General features: G+C 46.6%; 1 protein-coding gene across 3 annotated transcripts in view; it reads right to left on the reverse strand.

Annotated features, from left to right (window-relative positions):
- Window positions 1-19,152, reverse strand: part of LOC113948117 (synaptotagmin-like protein 2) — a 35,041-nt gene extending 15,889 nt beyond the window's left edge. The window contains exons 1-5 of one of the 3 annotated variants that reach the window (XM_027645450.1): window positions 19,114-19,141; window positions 12,637-12,771; window positions 11,376-11,532; window positions 6,620-7,197; window positions 4,131-4,282 (exon numbers count right to left, since the gene is read on the reverse strand). In XM_027645450.1, coding sequence (XP_027501251.1) covers window positions 4,131-4,282; window positions 6,620-6,720 — 253 coding nt within the window. In that variant the 5' untranslated portion in view covers window positions 6,721-7,197; window positions 11,376-11,532; window positions 12,637-12,771; window positions 19,114-19,141. Of the gene's footprint in view, window positions 1-4,130; window positions 4,283-6,619; window positions 7,198-11,375; window positions 11,533-12,636; window positions 12,772-19,113 lie in introns of all 3 variants that reach the window. The other 2 variants (XM_027645451.1, XM_027645452.1) reach the window with 2 other exon arrangements.
- Between the last annotated feature and the right edge of the window lie 1,095 nt (window positions 19,153-20,247).

Below are 20,247 nucleotides of genomic sequence, written 5' to 3' on the forward strand. Positions count from 1 at the left end.
GGTATAAAATTGCATTAGACATTTTGTTGGCAAATGGGCTTTCTTGCTACTGCAAAACCAAAAGGATTAAACTCTCAAACAATGAGGAAAAACTCAGCTTAGTCTGGTTAACAAGATCTGCACATATTTATTCACATGCAGCTAGGTCTATTTTAAAGAGCAAATCTACCTGTTACAAGAACTGTCAAATCATTTTAGGATGTATTTCATTACACAATACAATAGAATAGGAAGCTCAGAGGATTCAGAAGTGACATTAAACACTACAGCCTCGCTTTTTATCTGTTTAGAAGAGTGCATGAGGCCCAAAAGCAGGCCAGTCCTGCTGACAGACAAGCTGTGATATTGGTGTCACCAGTGCTGCTCACGTGGTGCCATCCAGCACCAGCCCAGTCAGCCTACAAGTAACAGGGATATCCAAAGGCTCATTCTCCCTTGTCTGTGCATCCCCATGGAGAAAAATGCTGCATTCCCAACTCCTCCTGCCCGCCCAGCAACTGGCCCTGAGGTGCAGGGGACACAGCAGCCTCTGCTCAGAGCTGCATTAGGACCACATGTCTGGGAAGTTGGGGAGTCACTCCTGCTGGAAGACAAGGGTCTGGTTGTGTAGGAACAAGCCAGTTTTAGAGAGCATGCTTCTGAGAGAGGGGCTGTGTTTTGCCCATGTAAATGTAGATGGGCACAAAGCATCACTGAACATTGTCTCTGGAGGTGTGGCTGGTGGCACGTGCAGGCCATGGCACGTGCAGGCATGGGAGTGTTTATTTATACAGCGAGCCACGTCCTCCTCTTCTGCCCCGGACCTGAGGGAGGGAGATGCCTGCAGGGAGCTGTGCTGGAAGCAGAGGAGCCAAACACAGAACTCCCACATTTTCCCTTTGGCTGTCATGGTTGAAAAGACCTTTACAACCAAAGACTGCATTCCCTTCTCACCTCACTTCCAAAGGCACTGTGTTGTGTTTGCTCTTCACTGACACTTAGCCGTCAGACAGAGCTCCCTGTTCCCGGCTGGCAGAGGCAGCAGGAGGTGTTCACTTCCACCCATCCAAATCACTGCCCTGTAAAATGGCTCAGCCACTGACACAGCTATGCCTGGCTTCTATCACCACAAACAAATGGCCTATTAATAAGTTATAATCCATCAAGACAAGCAAAAACGCCTTTGCTAACTGTAGGATGAGACAAAATAAGAAGTAGTGGCCTGACCAGTTTAACTTGTCCATACATATATTTATATATGTATGTTTACAGCCTGCTCTAACACCTCTGCTGCTTTACTCATTTCCTATCACTCTAAAACAAAGATACTCAACACTAGGGGAAAGCACGACTAACTCTGCACCAGGGCTCACTTGCCTTGGTGGGTGGATAAAATGGTCTCTCTCATAGATGATTTTTAGCTCTTAATTATTGCACATAAGCTTTAGGAGAAGTTATCACCAAATTTATCTATCTGTGCTGCTCTGCAGGCTGTAGTTTAAATAGAGGGTATCTATCTGTTCTATAGATTTGTATTACTGCCCATGACTAGTGTTTTCTATTAGAAGCAATACCTACTGTGAAAACCCTTAGGGATCCACACAACCCTCCCTTCTGAAGGTTAAACCATCCTCCAGAAAAAGTCACAGGGTATTTTCCTGTGCAGGCACGAATTTCCACCCGTTCCCAGCCCGTTAACCTTGCAAAGGGAATGCCAGTGCTTATCTCAGTGGGACTTTTCCATGCAGGAATTTTCTCATTTCACTCCCTAACACAGACTTAAGTCTAAAGACTTAAATCGGGAGTCATGAACACATTACATGGATTTGACTCCTTTGTCCCTCTGAAAGCCACCAGAAGGTAAGTGACCCTTCCAGGGACAGAAAACAAGGTGTCAGTATGGCAAGGAAAGGCCTTTATCTCACCCACTGCAGACTGAACGTGAGTTGCACGGTCAAAGCTCGTGTAAATGGGTTTGATCCTCATTCCCTCATGGGCCAGGTGCTGCTCTCAGCAGTGCCACACTTGCTGACCAGTCAGTGAGAGAAGAGCTTGCCCTTGTGTGTGAAGGGAGGCAATCTACACAGCAACCACAGCAAGAGCTGAGCACATGATGGGCAGCAGCAAGGTGAATACATCAGCTGCAGGATCTTGATCCTCAACCAGTGCTGTAAAGTGTCAGTGGGAAAAGTCAGAGGGAGGAATAAAGTCACGTGTTATACCTGTGCTTTACCAAATAAGTCTGAGAATAGAAATACAGAAAAAAAGGGAAGAAAAGAAGTTGAAAAAGTAATAAGAGGCTACACTTAAACATAATTATTATAGTAATTTAATAACATTTGCATCTTCCTTCTTAGAACAGCATTAGTCAAGTAATGCACATGCAATGACAAAACTTGCATATTACTGCTCTATTAGTAAGGAGATTATTTTAGATGATGACCTGAGACCACATCTCCTATATGCACATCAGCCCTTAAAGTTAAATCTAAAACCAACAGTACTTCAAATTTTGCTTGCCCCTTCATGCAAAGAGGGTGCAAGCAAAAATGCACATCCTCAAAATGCAGAACACGCTCTGCAGAAATGGCCAGGCAACTCTGCCAAGCTGGAAAAGGTTTTATATGTTTAGCATTCTGGAGGTATGATAAAATGGTAATTTTAATGACATCATGAATCCATAATAGCAAGGATAAAAGCAAATTCATATGAAATATGATGGGCCAGTTCTGCATGAGAGGTTCCAAGGAAACTATGCTAAGCTCTGACAGCTGTCAGGGATAAGTAAAAACCAAAAAGAAAATGAGGCTCTCAGTGCAGTCCCTAGTTGGTGTTTAGCTTTGAGAATGTGTCCAAGTAATGTGGAGCTAGGAGGGGTATACTAAACCCAGGCAATTCATGCTACAGAGACATCCTGGCCAAGGAGGCCCATCAAAAAAGGAGTGATCTATGCTGCTGTTTCCCCACAGCAGGAATGGGAAGCTGGGCCCAGAAAAGATGGCTGAACTGAACTGGTGGAGATGACATTTGAGAGCTGGACAGCTACTCCTTTATCTAACAGCAGCCTTTACTGCAAAAGAACAGAGCCCAGCTACAGGGTCCTTGGGTTAGGGATGGTGGCAGACTTTGCTTATCTTGGCCAAGGTTTCACCAGAGCAGCAGCAGCCAGTAACTCAGCAGCCATGGTGGATTATCTGTGATTACCCACCCTGACAAATGTCCAAGGAGGTTGTGTGACACTGGGCTGCAGGCCCACAGTCCTGCTGCAGGGTCAGCTGGCCTGTCTTCATGTTGAGGACTGGATGTGAACCACCCCTAGTCCTGCTTTACACAGATGTTCAGCACAAAGTTCCAGCTCCAGGCTGGTTACATTTGGACCCAAAGCACAGTCCTGCCTGTTTCACACAGGGCTGATCTCTTCTCTGCCCTGAGCTGACAAATCTGCTTTGATCTGTTTACAGAGCACCAGGAAAGTTTATCTGCATGTCTAATCTGCTTCGAACTAGCACATGGTCCCAGATACACCCTTGCTACAGCACACAGCCTGGGTACCATTCAGACTTGGCCACAAAGCCCTTTTTACTTCAAAAACCACATTATGCCATGGAATTATTTCCATGTAAAAAGCTAGGCATGGACCCTCTCAAGTGGGTAAATATGTGCCAGAAGATATCCCTTGGCAGAGATATGACTGACCCCACCACCCCAAAGGCCTGTGAGAGCAGCTGGTCAGCTACTTTTGTCAGATTTCTTTAGGAATTGGGGCAGGGAGGTGGGTTTGACCCACACATATCATCTTGATGTCAGAAATTGTCCTACATCATCTCCTTCTTTTTTTGCTTCTATGGTAAGAAATTCCAGTGGTGTCCAACAAACAGAAATTTGGGGAAAAAGAAGCTGAAGTGGAGAAAAGGCATTCACTGCACATGGCTTTTGCCTTGGTTCTCTGCCACACCGTAATTTTTAATTTGGGCCCTGATTTTGATAACAAAGGATGTTTTTCTGGTACTAAAAGCATAGCTGAGAATTCCCTTATTACAACACAAGGGCTGGTCCCCAACAGGCTCCCAGTCTCAGGAGACTCCCATTCTGGACCACTTTTTTTCTGATCCATCAATTTGTTTTCTCAAGATGCACATTAACATACTTACTTTCTAGTTTGCCCTTTTTCCTCCTAATCGATGCCCGAAGTAGATCCGGCCCCTCTAAGTCTTCCTGAAACCGCTTTGCCTTCACTTCCGAAAACCATTCACCTGTCACAAACTTCTTCTTCTTTTCATCCTTGATGGAGCCTTGTATCCTCCTGGAAGTCAGTAAGATCATTACACACCAAAAAAATCTCCCAAGTTTCAACTCCCCCCAAGCTACGTTTGTAACAATGTCCCTGTGGTTCACCCAACTGACACTGCGAAGAATCCAGAGATTATTCTCTGCAATCACAAGGGCCAAACCAGCACTGAAACAACAGATGATTTATTCTTCATCTGAAATGGGAACAGCACCTTGTAAACACAGGCTTTCACCTCTTTGACAAATCCAAATCAGTTACCTGGCAAGGAGATTTGTCCATTTGCTTGGCAGCCCTGAGGCTTTAGGAAGGGGTGGGGCTGTTTGCCTGTCTTGCACCTCTCCATTTTATTTGTCTATTAATCACTTCATGAGTGGCAAAGCCTTTTGAATCAAATTTGATGCAAACCACAGAAATAAATAATGATATTCAGGGAAGCAACCTGTCCCTGCAGCATTCCCCCTGGACACTGCACCTCTCCCTGCTCCTCCTGCCGTGCCAATTTTGGCACTCACATGGTTAGCTCTCCTTCCTGAGCACAGCTTCTCCTACTGTAACTCACTCGGGCACACCCAGGGCTGGTTTTTGGCACCTAAACCCGTCAGTTTAGGCTCTTGTACAGGCTCTGTTTCCTAGCCTGTACAAGAACCCTCCTCCAGTTATTTTGTTTTTACACTATGGCTTGCTGAATTAGCTGCCTTTCAGCTGGTACTGCCTCCCACAGCTACCCACAGTTCAGGGTCCCTGCAAGACCTGGGAGGCCAGAGGAAACTCCCACCTCAGTTCAGTTCTCAGCAGGAAGAGGGGGCAAACCCCAGATAACCATGGAGCCTTGGAAGGTCACATTTGTCTGCCTACAGGCCAGGAGGGAGCAGGTATGGGATAACCAGGCTCAAGCCTCTGCAGGCAGTGCTGGGGGTCCAACAGGACAGACAGCTGTGGAGCTGTGCAGCTCCCATCTAGATCAGACTGCCTCTGTGAGGGTCTCAAGGTGCTGGGCCAGAACATGTTTTAATCTTGTTGACACCAGATAAATGTAATGCCATTGACTTCATTTCGCCCAGTGAGGAGGTTGTGTTGGAACCAAACATGTCTTACTGCAGGTAGGCAAACTGACAGCAAGGGGCTCTTAGCACCACTCTGGTCAGGACCTAACTCACTTCACTTGCAAATCAAAGCCTTTTGTGCAACAGCTTCCAAAGAGAAATGAAAGAAAACCGAAATAATCCGAAATAACTCTTTTCACCAAACCTCCCTTGCAGAGCAGAAATTAACTGCATTTCAGAACAAAAAAAAAAAAGAAGAAAAAAAAGAAAAAAAACCTTTTTGAGACCATGTTTCAATTCAAAGCATATGTAAGAGAATGCAGACATATACACATCAAGTCCAAGCTGCTTCATGCCACCAACCAGTTCTGTTTCCCCAGCTCTCACCTCAAGCAGAGGCCAGGGCACACAGGTTCCCAGGAGCCTGCTGCAAAGCTGCCTGTTCCTCCTTCAAGCCCTGAGCATCCCTCCTACATGGGGCTTACTCTTTTTTTGGCTCAACAGCAAGTTGGAGACTCACATCCTTAGTTGGGATACACTGGCACAGTGCCATCCACACTCACTGAACTACTCGTTTCTTGCCATAGAGAATTTGGTGCCAGCTCCCCAAGCCTGGTACATACTGTCAGCCCAGATGGTCTAATGGCTGGCATTTAAAAAGTGACAGCAGCAACAAGCAATTCTGATCAACCAGATCTGAGCTCCAGGATGGCCAGTGGCAAGTGAGCTAAACTGAGAGAGAATCCCTGTCCCTGCAAACCTTGGGCAGATCACGTGGCCTCTAACTGCCCCCCTCTGCCTGCAGGATGGATGCTGCACACACACCCACCTCAAAGAGCAAGGAAGGGACATAAAGCAGAGAAGGGGGTGTGAAATCTCATTTTAAAACACTCTGTGGCACTTCTGTGCTACCGAGCAAATAAAACAAGGTAGCATCTACTCCCCTGCTCAGACCTCTGACACCAAGAAATCAGCATCTTCCTCCCCTGAGCAGGAAAGGGGAAAGATGCCCTTGGCATCTCTGAGGGCTGATGATTAACTCAAAAGGAGAGTCCAGTCCTGCAATCCTGCAGAGAGGGGACAGCAGCAACAGCAGGATGACTGAAAAAGCAGGAGGCACAGTGAAAAGATCCATCAGGATCTGAGAAAAAGGGACAGCAGGGGTGCAGCCTGCATCTCTCCTTGTTGCACGCAGACAGACACACATACACACACACATACACACACACATGCTCCTCTCTAAAAGAAGTGAAAAAATCCCCCCAAAGGGAAGCCCACACCCTGCTGTTACTGCACACCCTCTCACCTGATGCGATCCCCATCCTTCTTCTTCAGTTCTGCATCTCTCTGCAGAACCTTCATGAGCTTTTCATACTCCTCCTCTGTCAGGAAGCTCAAGTCCAACATCTTCCCTACAATCTTCTTCAGTTCCTCAGACAGCTGAAGCAATGACAGAGCAGGAACTAGTCCAGCCCAGCCCAGCACAGTGCCATGGGCAGCCCCTTGCAGCCGACTCTGGTGCGCTGAGCGAGGCGCGGCTGGAGAGAAAGGACTTCACCGCAGCATGGCTTGGGTGGAACTTGCATTAGCACCTGGACTTGCACTTCCAGGCTCTTGGCTGGCACATTTCACTGCACTGCATGCCTTCCCCTGCCAGAAAAATTCTCTCAGCAAAATTATGCTCCTTTGCTTTTCTTCAGGCGCAGTTGCAGAGATTTGGAAGCCAACGTCAATCACGCAGGCGAGCACGGGAAGGAGCGAGCTCGCCGCCCGCCGCGGCTGCCTCAACAAGCACGAAAGCTCATCTCACCAACAGCAACCCCAGCACCTCTGGCATGCGCTGTCCTCACCAGGGAAGTCTGCCTCCGTGGAGTTCAAGCATCCCTGCAAAGAAATAACACCGAGATGCCTTTTATGATAAGCGTGACATATGGTAGCCGAATGTGTACATTGGGGGTTTTTATTTGTTCTCCAGCACAAGTTCCAAAACAAGCTGCCCTACTTTCCTCCCAGTCCTACGGTTCCTCACGTGGTATTAACCTAACCAAGACAATGTTTTACTTTAGCCGCTTTCCTACTAACAGGTAAACAGTTGACTCAGCATGCTACAAGCAAAATATGCATATAAATTACCAAATTGCTTGCTTGGTTTTTTACCTCCATTCTTCTTTTCCTTGCTTCTTTCTGCCCTAAATGAGATCAAGGATAAGCAGCCAACCTTTGTAAAGCAATCAGAAAATGACAGAACAGCAACTTGCAAGTGCTACTGCTGCATGTTATGCTATGAAATACCAGGGACTACTCATTTTCTAATATGTGTGTCCTTTGCTTTATGCTGCACTGATATTTGCTATTCAAACAGTACTGGTGCAGATCACTTTGTGTTACAACAGACAGCAGAAATGGCCAGAGGCTGCAGGGCGTGGAGGAAAAGTAAATCAAGCATTGCTTTGCTACTTTATCCCTTCTCCTCTCTCCTGGTCAACTTGAGGGCAGTAAGGCACATCCTCAAGGGAGCAGAAGTTCTGCTCCTATCCATGTAGGCATTTCTAGCTCACCAGGTGGAATTTTTCCACTGTTTCCAAGCCCGTCAGGCGATTATGGGTTTCATCATACTCTGCTATTTCTCCCAAAGCCTTGGGATTTAGGTCATTAAAAATTAATAAATCCCAGCCTTCATGGCAAACAGGATCTGAAGGTCAGCAGGCCCACCCCCTAACCCCAGTGCCTGTATCACCCTTGCACTCTACCAATCTGCCATTTTGAGAACACCAACCTCAGCTCCTCCAGGCCACCCATTTCAGTGCTTTGCTAACTGGCAGCAAGCAACTCCTTCCTATTGCCTGCCCCAGGTCTCCTTGACACATGTCAGTCTGTCCTGGCTACCACGGGGATGCTCCCTTTGGAGCCATCCTTACAGAGTCTGACACTTCAGCCTCCAGGTTAACCAACCACAGCTCCATCAGGTTCCTCAGAGCTGGGGTTTTCATCATTTTTGCCACTTCTTTGGACTGTCTCTGCATGGTGCACCTCTTCTGTCAACTGGCATATATCCAAAGTTGAGAAGCATTTCAGCTAAGCTTTGCTCATTTGACATCATTTCACAGATTTACATTATTTCATGGATGATACATTCCCAAATGTTTGCCTTTTTCATAATGGTGTAACATCATCTTAGAATAGACATCTGACATTAATACTTACAAAGAAATACCACAGAGCACTGCATGAGAAGGCTCATAAAAGGAATGGCCACTGTCATAAAGCCCCTAACATTTTGTAAAAAATTGTTGGACAAAAGGAAAAAACATTTCACATTTCTTTGAGGCTTATCACACTACAGTTATAGCCTTTGCCATCTGAGAAACTATCAATACCACTCTAAATAGTTAAAACAGAAACAGTAATAAAAAGCCCTGATGAATCTCTACTGTTTAAACCTATGTTTTGTCCAGCTTGGCATGGCTCTTCCATGCTTGGTTCCAACCATCTACTCTCTCTGGCTCTCATGCACAATCCCACTTCTACAAAGACATTCACAGAAATTTCTGGGACAGATTTTATTTTTAAAAAGGTATCTAGGGACATTTCACAGTATTTGCTTCTCAGGAACTTTTATTTATTTTTAACAAACCCATGACATGTGGGCTGAAACTACTTCAGGAAACATTTCCAGTGAAGACTCATATTTATTCATCAGTATGGCAGTCAATTAAAAATAAAGGTTACTTCTTAGGGATAAAGGCCATTTCTTTGTAGAGAGCCTTTTTTTCTTTTTTTATCCCATGAAAATGTTTTATCTTACTGGAATAGCTCCATTAGAAGGAAAAGGTTTACAGAAACCAAACAGCCAGCTCCTTCTCTTGTTTCATATAGTTAAAAATCAAACCACTTGCTGTGGGAAAGTGAGGTGGTTCAGAAGACCACTCCACCTGGAGGTTTTGCTGGAAGTCTTACGAGTTGCAAAGCTGCTGACCCAGACCTGCAGGAGTAAACAAGGCTGGGAAATTATGTCCACGTGCAGCACGGCCACGGGGCTGTCCCTGCTGTGATTTGAGCTTTGCAGCCTCTGATGGGTGCACCATGCTGTCCTGGGCACTGCAGGGGCTTGAAACAGGAGAACCTCACCATTAACCACTCAGGTGCACAGCAGTAAGGGAGAGTGTGTTATTTGTTTACTTGGGTGTGCAAGTGCAATAGATGAAGGATAAGAATCAACTGACAGGTACAGGATGTTATCAAGCAGGCACTGCACTGTGCTCAACCACTGCCTGCTGCCCCCAGTTGCTTAATCCCCAAGTTCATACTCCTGAAGCAGCACCACACAGCTTTGATGTGCCCTGTTAGATTGCACATAAGCCTCTCCCCTCTCAAGGCTTTGTTAATAAACATTTCAGACGCCACAGGGATGATGCAGTACAAACACCTAAACCAACAGATCCATAAGAAAGCCAGGACCCCGTGGGTCCCACACAGACAGGGATGATTTCTGCATATTCTGCTCAGCCCTTGTCCCACCACCTCTGCAAACTGCAGGGAAGGGAAATACAAAAGCCTTGCAGGTTTGTAGGGCAGTGATGGAAGTCATTGTGCAGTGCTGAGGCAGATTTTACAGTAGAGTGGGACCTCTCCAGTGGAAGCCCTTTTTTTAGCCTGCTGATTTAAACTGGTTTTGGACAAACTGTGACAAGCAAAAAGAAAGTTGCACTCTCCTTCCCTCCCACCAGTGGGAGATCCCTCCCAGGTCAGGATTACTCTCTGGCAAGAGGAACAAAATGGAGAGTCGTGAAAGAGTGAATTGTTTGTGTCTGGATTAGCAGCATCTGCCCAAAGCCTGCAGCACAACATGCAAAGCAAACTCAGGCTACCCTCAGAGGCTGCACCACCACGACACCCCTGTGAGGGCAACAGCCCTGCTGGGTCCTGCCACTGTCATGGCAAAGCAGATGGGCAAAATGGATATTCAGGGCTACAAGAAAGACCACAAATCTGAGCAAAGGAGCACACTGGATGTCCAAAGGACTGTCTTTCCTCTAACTGCTTTTCTAGGGAAGAGAACATCACAAAGACTGACTCGCACACTCAGCCGTGTTGACAAATGCTGGGTGTGGAGGGGGTGTGGAGACAAGCAACAGCAGGACCCATCATGTGGCATAACTGGCTGCATCTCTTACTTACATCAAAAGTGATAGTTTTTGATTTCTTGTGGCCACCACCCCAGTAAGAAGACAATGCTCCAACCACCAGCACAACTGCCCCCTTCTCCCTTCAGCAAAGCATCAGGTAGCAGTGTGACAGGCATTACCCCAGCACTAACCCAAAATCCAACCCCTAGAAATGAAGGGGTAAACAAATGCCAACCTTTCTTCAACAGAGAGCAACATCCTGGTGCTGGGAGCACACCTGCCCTGAGGCACACCAAGTGAAAGCACACTTGGACAGCCCAGACAATGCTCATTTCCTCGTTCCTCAGAGCTCTGCAGTGTCCCCACACGTGATCCAACCCAACCAAATTCCCTGTGCCTGCCTCCTCTCACTGCTGGCCACACAGGTCATGGGCCTGCAGCTGAGCCTGCACAGAAAAGCTTAAGAAGGTGTAGTAGTTCTGGAGTACTTTCCAAAATAAATAGTTTGACTAATCCCATGCAGGGTTTCTGCAGCGGTAAGAGCTATTTATGAAAGAAGGTATGTTACAGACCTCTTGCCTGAATTACCATATCCTCTCTCTTCAAGTTTTTTTTTTTATTAGTGGAGAAGGGCGTTGTTTGGGGAGTTGTTTGAGTTTTTAAGTAACTCTCTTTCAAATAGTTTGATCAGGTGAAAATTAAATGCTTGTTTAGCCTAGCAGGCATGAAGCACAGCCTGTTTTGGAAATCAGACGCTGAAGGGGCTTCCACCTTCTTTGTGCTGCATTTTCATTTTATTTCTGGGAGGTTTAACTCAGTTCCAGCTCAAAACTGAACGATGTTAATGCTCTTCATAACTAACTCGGGCACAAACTGCTCAGATGCACAGTACCAGCCCAGTGCTCTTAATGTCATCTGCCTACAGACACAAATTACCTGTACTCCATCTGCAGGGCACTCCAGTCTCAGTCCTGATTTCTCAGTGTGCACCTCTCCTTCAAAATTCTGCACATCTTCAGCACTTCTTCAGCACTGGGACATGCACAGATTAATAATACACACCACGGGCCAAGCAGCTTTCACTGATTAGACACTGCGTTGCATATAAAGGAAGAGGATGAATTTAGGAACTGTAGCCTGCCAATGTGGTAGTCAGGACCCAGTATTTAACACCCCAATTACAACCCCTAAATGAGCATAGGACCATCAAGACCCACCTCACCTTTTGAGACCTGGAGCTGCACATAGGTCCATGTAATAAAGATACGAAAACATGACAAAGCCTAGAACAGATAATACTGATCTCACAAGGCTATTCATAGCCAGATGAAAATAGCAGCAAGCTGGAAAGGCTGCTTGCCTCTGTCCATACTTCTTTATCACATATCATGCCACAATGTAAGGAAATAACCTCCTTTAGCTTTACAATGTGTGGACACTTCCCAACACCCTCATTAGTCAAGACAGCTCTTGTAGGGCAAGTCAAAACCAAAAGCAGCATTGTACTAAGAATGATGGATGTGGTCCTGGCACCCACAGTCATAATGCAGTTCCCAGTATATGCTGTAGTTAACAGGACCAGAAGGATTTCATACCAAACTGCTATACCTGTAGAGTCTGTGATCAACCTTGTACCTCTCTCTGCCTCATGCTGGAAGGTCCAGCCCCACTCTTCCCCCCATCTGGTTTCTTCTGTAGTCAGTGAAATATGCAAAGGCATTGCCATAATTATTTTACAGGCAAAACACTGATAGCCTCTATAATGCTCACAGGCACAATACTATGACATTTAATGCATGTCCTTTACCAGCAGAGAAGAAATAAAAAGCAAACTCCTGGATGGTCTTTCTCTTTGGGAAGGATGGGCTGAAAAACAGCACAAAATCTCCTGTGGCAGCTCAACTGATGTAAGTGCTCCCTTTTACACTTGGACAAGCCCTTGAGGTGCAAAAATACAGATAGGAGAGGCATTGCACAAACCTATAAACGTGGCTCTTAAAGTATGAAATTGCCAGAAAGTATGAAAGTGCTCCTAAGGCACCAAGGGCTGCCCTACTGAAAAGGCACAGGGCTGAGTAGCAGACACCTCTACCCAGGTCTGTTCTGCCTGTGGCTGCACTCACACCACCAACCCTCCTTCTCCCTCTCTGTGCTCACATCTCCCCTCTCACTGTAATGAAATAAAGATATAAAATACCTGTCTTTTGTTTAGCCATTCCAAAGTGAAGCATCACGAGAGCTCTTCTGAGGTGCATTATTTTCTCATAATTTGCAATATGCCACTTGCAACTCTGGACTGTCTAGTCCTTCACAGACCAAGAGCAGCTGTGAGCTACAAGAACAGAGAATATATTTAATATAATTATTTTCTGAAAAGCTATTCCACAAAAAATGCTGTGGCTGCACAGAGTGCAGTGATACTTTGTCTGACTTTCCCAGACAAATGAGGGAAAGAGATCTACTGTTCCTACCCAAAAACCTCCTAAGCAGCTAAGTCATACAGAAATGGCCTTCACATGAGAGACAGCTGATAAGATAAAGAATAACCTCAAACAAAGCAGGCAATTGTGGTCTCCCAGAGCAGTCCACGTACAAATGCATCTGTTACCATCACACAGAGAATGTCAAGGCCAAATTCTGGCAATGCCAGGCACAAATGCCAGAATAACTCAAGCTCAACTACTCATAGACTTAATACAGACTTTTCTCTATTCAGTGAGGGCTGCACATGACACGATGTGCCATTCCCACCTCAGACCTGCTGATGAGCAGCAGGTGCCTGCCAATAACCACCACTGAGGCCAGCTTTGGCAGGCCCAAGAGGCAGTTAGAAGACAGCAGGTCTGACCCCCGTGATGGCTCTCCCCTCTGCTGTACATCCCAGAACAAAAAAATACTGCTCAGTTCATTGTGAGCACAGCCCCAGGTGGTTTCTTCCAGATTCAGTCATTCTCTCACATTACACTTCCCAATAATATCCAACATGATAGAGAATCTCTGCTGTTTTATTAAGATCTTTTCCCTCCCCCTCCCCCTGGGCAGCTTTAGTGAAGGACATCCATTGATCAGGAACGGCCCTGAGATGTTCGTAGGTGCAGAGGAATTGCAGGAATTTATCAAAGCAAGCAGGTCTCCAGCCCAGCCCCTTGAGAGCAGCCAGCAGAAGATATTTTAGAACAACAGTACAATGCTAAGCCAAAAAAACAAGCAAACTCCTGTATTCAGTGCACGTGGGGAATGCATAACTGAGGAAATGCTCCACTGACCACATCAGAAGCGGGTGAACTCTGCTTATTTGCACTCGGCCTCAGAAATTCCACTGCTTCTGAAGAAGGTCTGAGACCCACAATACTACAGAGGGTTCAGTTAAGGCTTCAATTTCCTTTTGTAAAAAAGGATGCATAAGGATTTTTCCTCCCCTGTGCATTTCTACCCAATGCAATATAACCACCACATGAATAGTTATCTCCACTGAACTCTACTCATCTCCTTCCAGCAAGGAACTGCATGGATGGAATTTGCTTTACACACAATTTACTTCCTTTTAGCCATTTTTAATTAAATGAACCATCCTATGGTTACCACCTAGGGTAAACAAAAGACTGAGCTTCTCAGTCTTAATCATTATTTCCTAGAGCCAGCATCGCCAAAATGAAAAAAGTCATCAAAGAAGTGTGACTCAGACTCCTTAAGGGCAACCAGTCCTTTTACTGGTCATAAACTGATAATCCAATGCTATAGTTTAAATATTTGAGACTTCTGTTTATTTCATAGGTGGGAATTATTTGCAGAGCCTGCAGGATGTAGTTCGTTGTAATTCTGCAGATTGCCAGAACCCAAATAAACAAGCACAGCCACCTGGGACACTGAGAAATCCCCTAATATCCCATACATCCAGAAACCCCCTAAGATTCCAGCAAACAAGGATGGCCCTTTCCCAGCTGCAAGAGAGGATGCCAGTATTTCAGAGACTTTGCTCTCTCTGTCACCTTGCCATACCCACTCTGCTCATTCCAGGTGTTACTCAGGGAGCTTTGGAGGAGAGAGGGAAATGCTCCCACGCCTTCACTGAATGCACTTTGCTTTGGGACTGGGGGCAGGGGCTTGTGCTGAGGTTTGTTCTAAATCTGCACTTACATCCTCAAGGAAACAAGTTTTACAAGAATTTGCATTCCCTATTTATTAGTTTGTAACAAGCCTTCATCCCCACAGCTTGGCTGTGAGCCAGTGCAGGGCTTCTCATCCACGTTGTGCTGCGTGTCTGCTGCACTGAAATTTCCATCTGAGAAATATCCTGGTGTCCAGGCTTCCCTCTCAGCCAAGGGAGAACTGGCACTTTGTATCAGCTCTAAGGAACTCAGCTGTCCCACTAGCAGTTTCTAGATATCACGTGGTACGAAGGGTACTCCTAAAAGCATCTTCTCAGCTCTTATGCTTGAAAAGGCATCAATAAATAAATATATGGCATCTAAAATTAAGCAATTAGCAGCTTAGAGCTGGACCACTGCAGGTGAAGGTTACATATTTAGACTAATCATCTCCCTGTCCCCCTTTGTCACTCACTGATCCTCAGAACCCAGATACTTTCAATAAGAAAAAGGGGAGAAGGACGATAAGTTCTGGCTGAGTTCAAACAAAGAAACTGCAGGACTGGAAGATGAAGAAAAAAGCAATCACCCATGAGAAGTTCTGGCTTTTATTTTTGACCCAAAAAAATATCTGCTGACCTCAACTTTGCTTCCTTCCAAACATAATTTCTCTATGTTTGCCTGCAGTTGTGACATGTCATTAATTGCTTTCCTGACCCTGATTGTTATGCCCCAGCAATCGTGAGCTTGCAACACCTACCCAGCCATGAGGAGCTGGTCAGGAGCCCTCAGAATCAGAAGCCATTTTATTTAAATAAAACCAACACCAAAACCCCCTCATTTAGTAACCTGGTGGGGAAGTTAAAAATATGTGGGGCCCGATTCCTTTGTACTCCTGTTCCTGCTGAGCTCCATGGCATGAAGCAGAGCAGTGATAAATCCTGAGGGAAACCAGCACTGTTTGTTTAGGAAACTCTGCATACTGAGGGATCTTTCCTTCTGGTGAGTGATTATTTTTAAGCCTCAGCCACGCCTGGATGATTCTGAAATAACTCAAAACTGGAATGAAGGTAACTGCAAAACAGTAGGGTGCATCTCATTATTGCTTAAAATATTTGGAAGGTATAATTCCCTCCAACATGTGGGAAAAGGAGTTTTGGATACAACACTCTAAGAAGTAATCTCCTGATCTGTAGTTTCTAGTTTGTGATGCCAAAACACAGAGGGGCTATGTCCAGAGGCTGGATTCACTGCCCACATTATGAAAGGGGAGAAAAATGCTGCTCAAGTCCATGCTGATTTGGGATCCACACCTTCTTCTCTTCTAATTCTCAAGCATGTGCTGAGGCCTGAACAGGTCTGTGCTGTGCCTGGTTCGAGTACAGAAATGCACTACACTAAATTTTTAAATAAAGCTGTTTTACTTTGTCACCCCGACATTCAGTGAAAGGAAGCTCTAGGGAGAGTAAGCCCATTGCTGAAGCTGCAACATCACCTGCTGTCAGATTTTGTTCTATGAGAAAATAAAGTCATACATGGGAATATTTTTTACATAGTCACTTTCCTTCCAGGAATAATGCAACTTTTCAGTGCAAACACAGACTCAGTCATTAACTCACTTATTAGAGCCATGTACATGCTCTAGGAACTGGATTTCTTCAGTGGGACAAGAGGTCCTGGAAGCACTTATTACTACAAGAAGAAAAAAAGCACCTGCTTCCACTGCAGTGCTCAGAGTTAGGTGAAGGATTCTGTATTTAAGTCTATCCAGTGAAGGGTGATGTACAACTCCCACAGTCATGAGGAAACTAATACTATCAGAGATGAGCAGTCTCAATTCACAACGAAATTATTCATTAAATAAATCAGATGCCACACTGATTTCAACAAAGCCACAGCTCTTATATTAGGTTTTTCCTATAGGAAAAAGTTGCAGGAGATTAATTAGCTAGAGGCACAGCTATAAACAGACATGCTTAAACTACCACAAATCTGCATGTGGACATGGCCTGTCATTTAGTTTAGCCTAAAATAAAAGTTTAGGCAAACTCAAGTGAGAAGTCCAAACACAGATTGCACCGATTTAATTGAATTACTAAAAATAAAATCAGTATCAGATGATCATCTGGTACCACTTTCTTGTGCAGACAAGGTGTTTCTTCCATCTGTGCAGCTCCATGAATACTTAGCAAATCTTGCAGGGAGGTGGGGGAAAACAGACTTTTTGAATAAGAATAACAAGATCACCTGAACTGTTGAACAATGCAGTTTTATTTCTAGGTGCTCAAGCCAAATAAGATTTGGAGCTTTTATACGAGCAGCGACAATTACAGTTCTGCCCAGACACGACTGTATGATGACGCTATTGTGTAAAACACACATTATACTGCAGAGGGTAAGATGCCTGTCCACATTGCTGACCCTGTTTTGTGGTGCTACATTCAGCCCAGATAGCTGCAGGTCTGGGAGAAGGCAACAGCTTGGGCTAAACGTGCTGGAGCGATCGAGACTCATCCCAGCAGACACCCAGAGCAGTTCCCAGCAGTTCTCTGTGGGTGAGTTTCACTGAACTGCTGTCCTAATCCCATCTGTTTTGTCCCTCCAAGATGAACTGGACCATTAGGTTTAACTTGCAAAAAGTAACTTTCTTTTGATTCCAGTCACTAACAGACCCTTACTTCTCAGGCTCTGCCTCCCATTGACACCTCAGGGCAGCCTTGTACTTCTTTCAACTTTGTTGCAAACATTTATTATTGTTTTGTTTTTCTCTCCCACTACATCTCTGAATGCAGATAACAATATTGATTTAAATGCAATCAAAGCGAGCCTGACATACAATGAACACTTTGTCCATGTTGTGCCATACTGTGGCAAGGGCTGCCTCTTTCCCAGGGATGGAGGCCCATTAAAGGGACACGATTTATGAGTTCAGGGGGAAAAAACAAGTTTGCACTTCAATTACAGAATTGTGCAGGAGAGCAGAAACTTGGGTCACCACATGGAGTTTCTCAGATATTCTGCCAAAGGTGGAACGGGGAGGGAGGTAGAAGAGATGGGTTCAGCCCTCAGAACCAACTGATCCCTGCCTGCTGACACCCTCACACAAGTTTCACTGGGCTAGGTTGGTAGATCTCCACCCTTCTGACCATACCCTAGGGGGAGAGGCTCAGGGGGCCCAGAATAGTCTATAACATCACTGGTGAGAATAAGCTCCATTGCAAGCTATTTTATATAAAAATGACTCACTGCCAAACAAATACAAAATAAGACACAGTAAACCAAACAGCAGTGGCCATAGGTTACCATGGCTTATACAACGACATTGATCCCACTGGAGAGCTGGCTGCAAAGGGAGCAGAAATTAATAAATGCTGCTTTTGTTGCCATGCCAAATATTTACAATAATGAAGCATGAATAAGGAAGTAAATAAAACCAGGATGAAAGGGAGAGACTATGAAAATACAGACAAAACAGAAGAAGTCACAGGAAAGTGACACATGATGTTCCAGGTCTTCACAGGTAGTTTAGAATACAAAGTGGGAAAGCAATAACAAAAAGTACAATATAAGCATCAGAAGTACCCCCTATTTTGTAGAATTTTCTTTTCTTAAAGACTTTTCCATGTTAGGTTTTCTCTGTGGAGAAAGTTGCGGATGCCCCATCCCTGGAAGTGTTCAAGGCCAGGCTGGATGGGTCTTTGAGCAACCTGGTCTAGCGTAAAGCATAGCTGCCCATAGCTGGGGGGTGGAATGAGATGGTCTTTAAGGTCCCTTCCAACCCAAAACCAGCAGCCCCCTCACAAACTTAATTTTAAGAGATGGCACAAAACCACTCGCTGACTAGTTGCAAGAAGCCTTGACAACACAATCCATCAACGCAAGACAAAATACACTTTTATTTAAGTAACAGCCCCACGTTCTGTCCAGACCCGCAGGTGTGATGCCCTGCCGGCCTGTCGTGTGGGACCAGCCCCGAGCCGTCACCCGAAGGGCCATGGGAGGTGCTGCGGTGCCATCCCTGCCTGACCCTGCGTGCCCTCAGACGCTCCCCTCGCCCCGAGCGGTGCCGCGGAGCTCAGAGCACCCGCACCCGCGGTCCCCGTCGGCGCCGCCGCTCCCGCCACGGCCATCGAGGCGAAGAGGGCTGCGACGAGGGCCACGACGAGGGCTGCCCCGTGTCCTGCCCCGTGTCCTGCCCCTGCCCGCTGTCCAGCTTCACACTCCCCCCCCCCTGCCAGGCCAGGCGCGCACGGTCCCCCCGAAGGCAGACCCTGCCCTGCCCTGCTCCGGACCGCCCCGGGAACCGCGGGCACTCCCCCGGGAACCGCGGGCACCCGGGGCACGGCTGGTCCGGCGGCTGCCGGCTCTGCCAGCGGCCCCGCAGGCAGCGGCACCTCCGCTCCCGCCCGCAGAGCGAGGTCCGGCGGGCAGCGGTGCCGGGGCGTCCCGTCCGGCGGCTGAGCCCGGGACACGGGCACGGACCCCGAGCTCTCACAGCCGCCGCCGAGCCTGGCCCAGGGACTGCGCTCCCACCCCCACGGACACCGGGACTGTGCCCGGGACAGCGAAGCCCCGACGACCCTTACCTGCCCTCGGCGGCGCGGGGCGGGTTATCCCGGGGCGGGGCTATCCCGGGAACGGGGCGGGGCTATCCCGGGAACGGGGCGGGGTTATCCCGGGATGGGGCGGGAGCGGGGCGTGTCTGTCCCGCCCCGCAGCACCGCGGAAAACCCGGCCCGGTGAAAGAGCAGGGCGAGTGGGGTGCAGTTTGGGTTTGGGGACACTTTCAGTCTTTCCGGATGTTGTTTGTCCTTATTTTATATTTTGTGTTGTAAAGACAAAGTAACTAGTGCCACCCTTGGTTCAGCCGGCGCAGGACCCACCTCGGCAAGCCAAAGTGTGAGGTGTTAAGAGAGGTGTAAGCTGTTAGGAGAACAGGAGTAAGCAGCAAGGCCACCTCAGCCCCAGCACTCGGCCCGAGGCAGCCCTAGGGCTCGCTACAGCCCTGCTGCCGCCCCGTCTCCCATTGAAACAAAATGCATCCCTCTCCCCTGCATCTCCCCCCATTTTCATCTCCCACAACAGAAAAGGCTGAAGCAAAACTAGTCACACTTGCACATCACTAAAAGTTTGAATTTCTGGGTGCTTGGACAGTCAATGCCTCTCCATGGAGCAGAGGCAGGAACAGCTTAGTGTGGGGTTTGCTTCAGTCCTTTTCAATGCTAGAGAAAAATGTGACTTGGAAATAAGTAAATACAGTCACATGGGGACAATTTTACAACAGCCTGTCAAATCAGTGAAGAAGTAGCTTTTATTACCACAACCAGTGCCTCCCATGCTTTTCTCAACTTTCAGTCTTCCAGTATCTTCAGGAGAACAACTGGCAGAAGCCATGTAAAACACTGAAATAGTAGGCAGAGGTGGGAAAAAAATTGGATTTACTTGCTGATTTCTATGTAGGCTTTCATGGTTTGTATCCTAAAATGAACTCCTGTTTCAAGTCTAAGGTTTGGGCTATTAAGCTTAAAGTACCAGGAGGTGTTTTGAGTCAGAGAGATGCTGGTTGCTGCCTGACCCTATGTCACCTGTTATTATGACTTTTGTCTTCCAGAGCAACTGCTAAGTGTACTGAAGCCCTGCTTCCTGGGAAGTGGTTGGGCATTGCTTGCTGATGGCAAGTAGAAAATAAATATTTTGTTTTCCTTTGCTTCCATGTGCAG

This window comes from Corapipo altera, unplaced genomic scaffold (assembly GCF_003945725.1).
Source record: "Corapipo altera isolate COAL_440 unplaced genomic scaffold, ASM394572v1 65, whole genome shotgun sequence".
NCBI lineage: Eukaryota > Metazoa > Chordata > Aves > Passeriformes > Pipridae > Corapipo > Corapipo altera.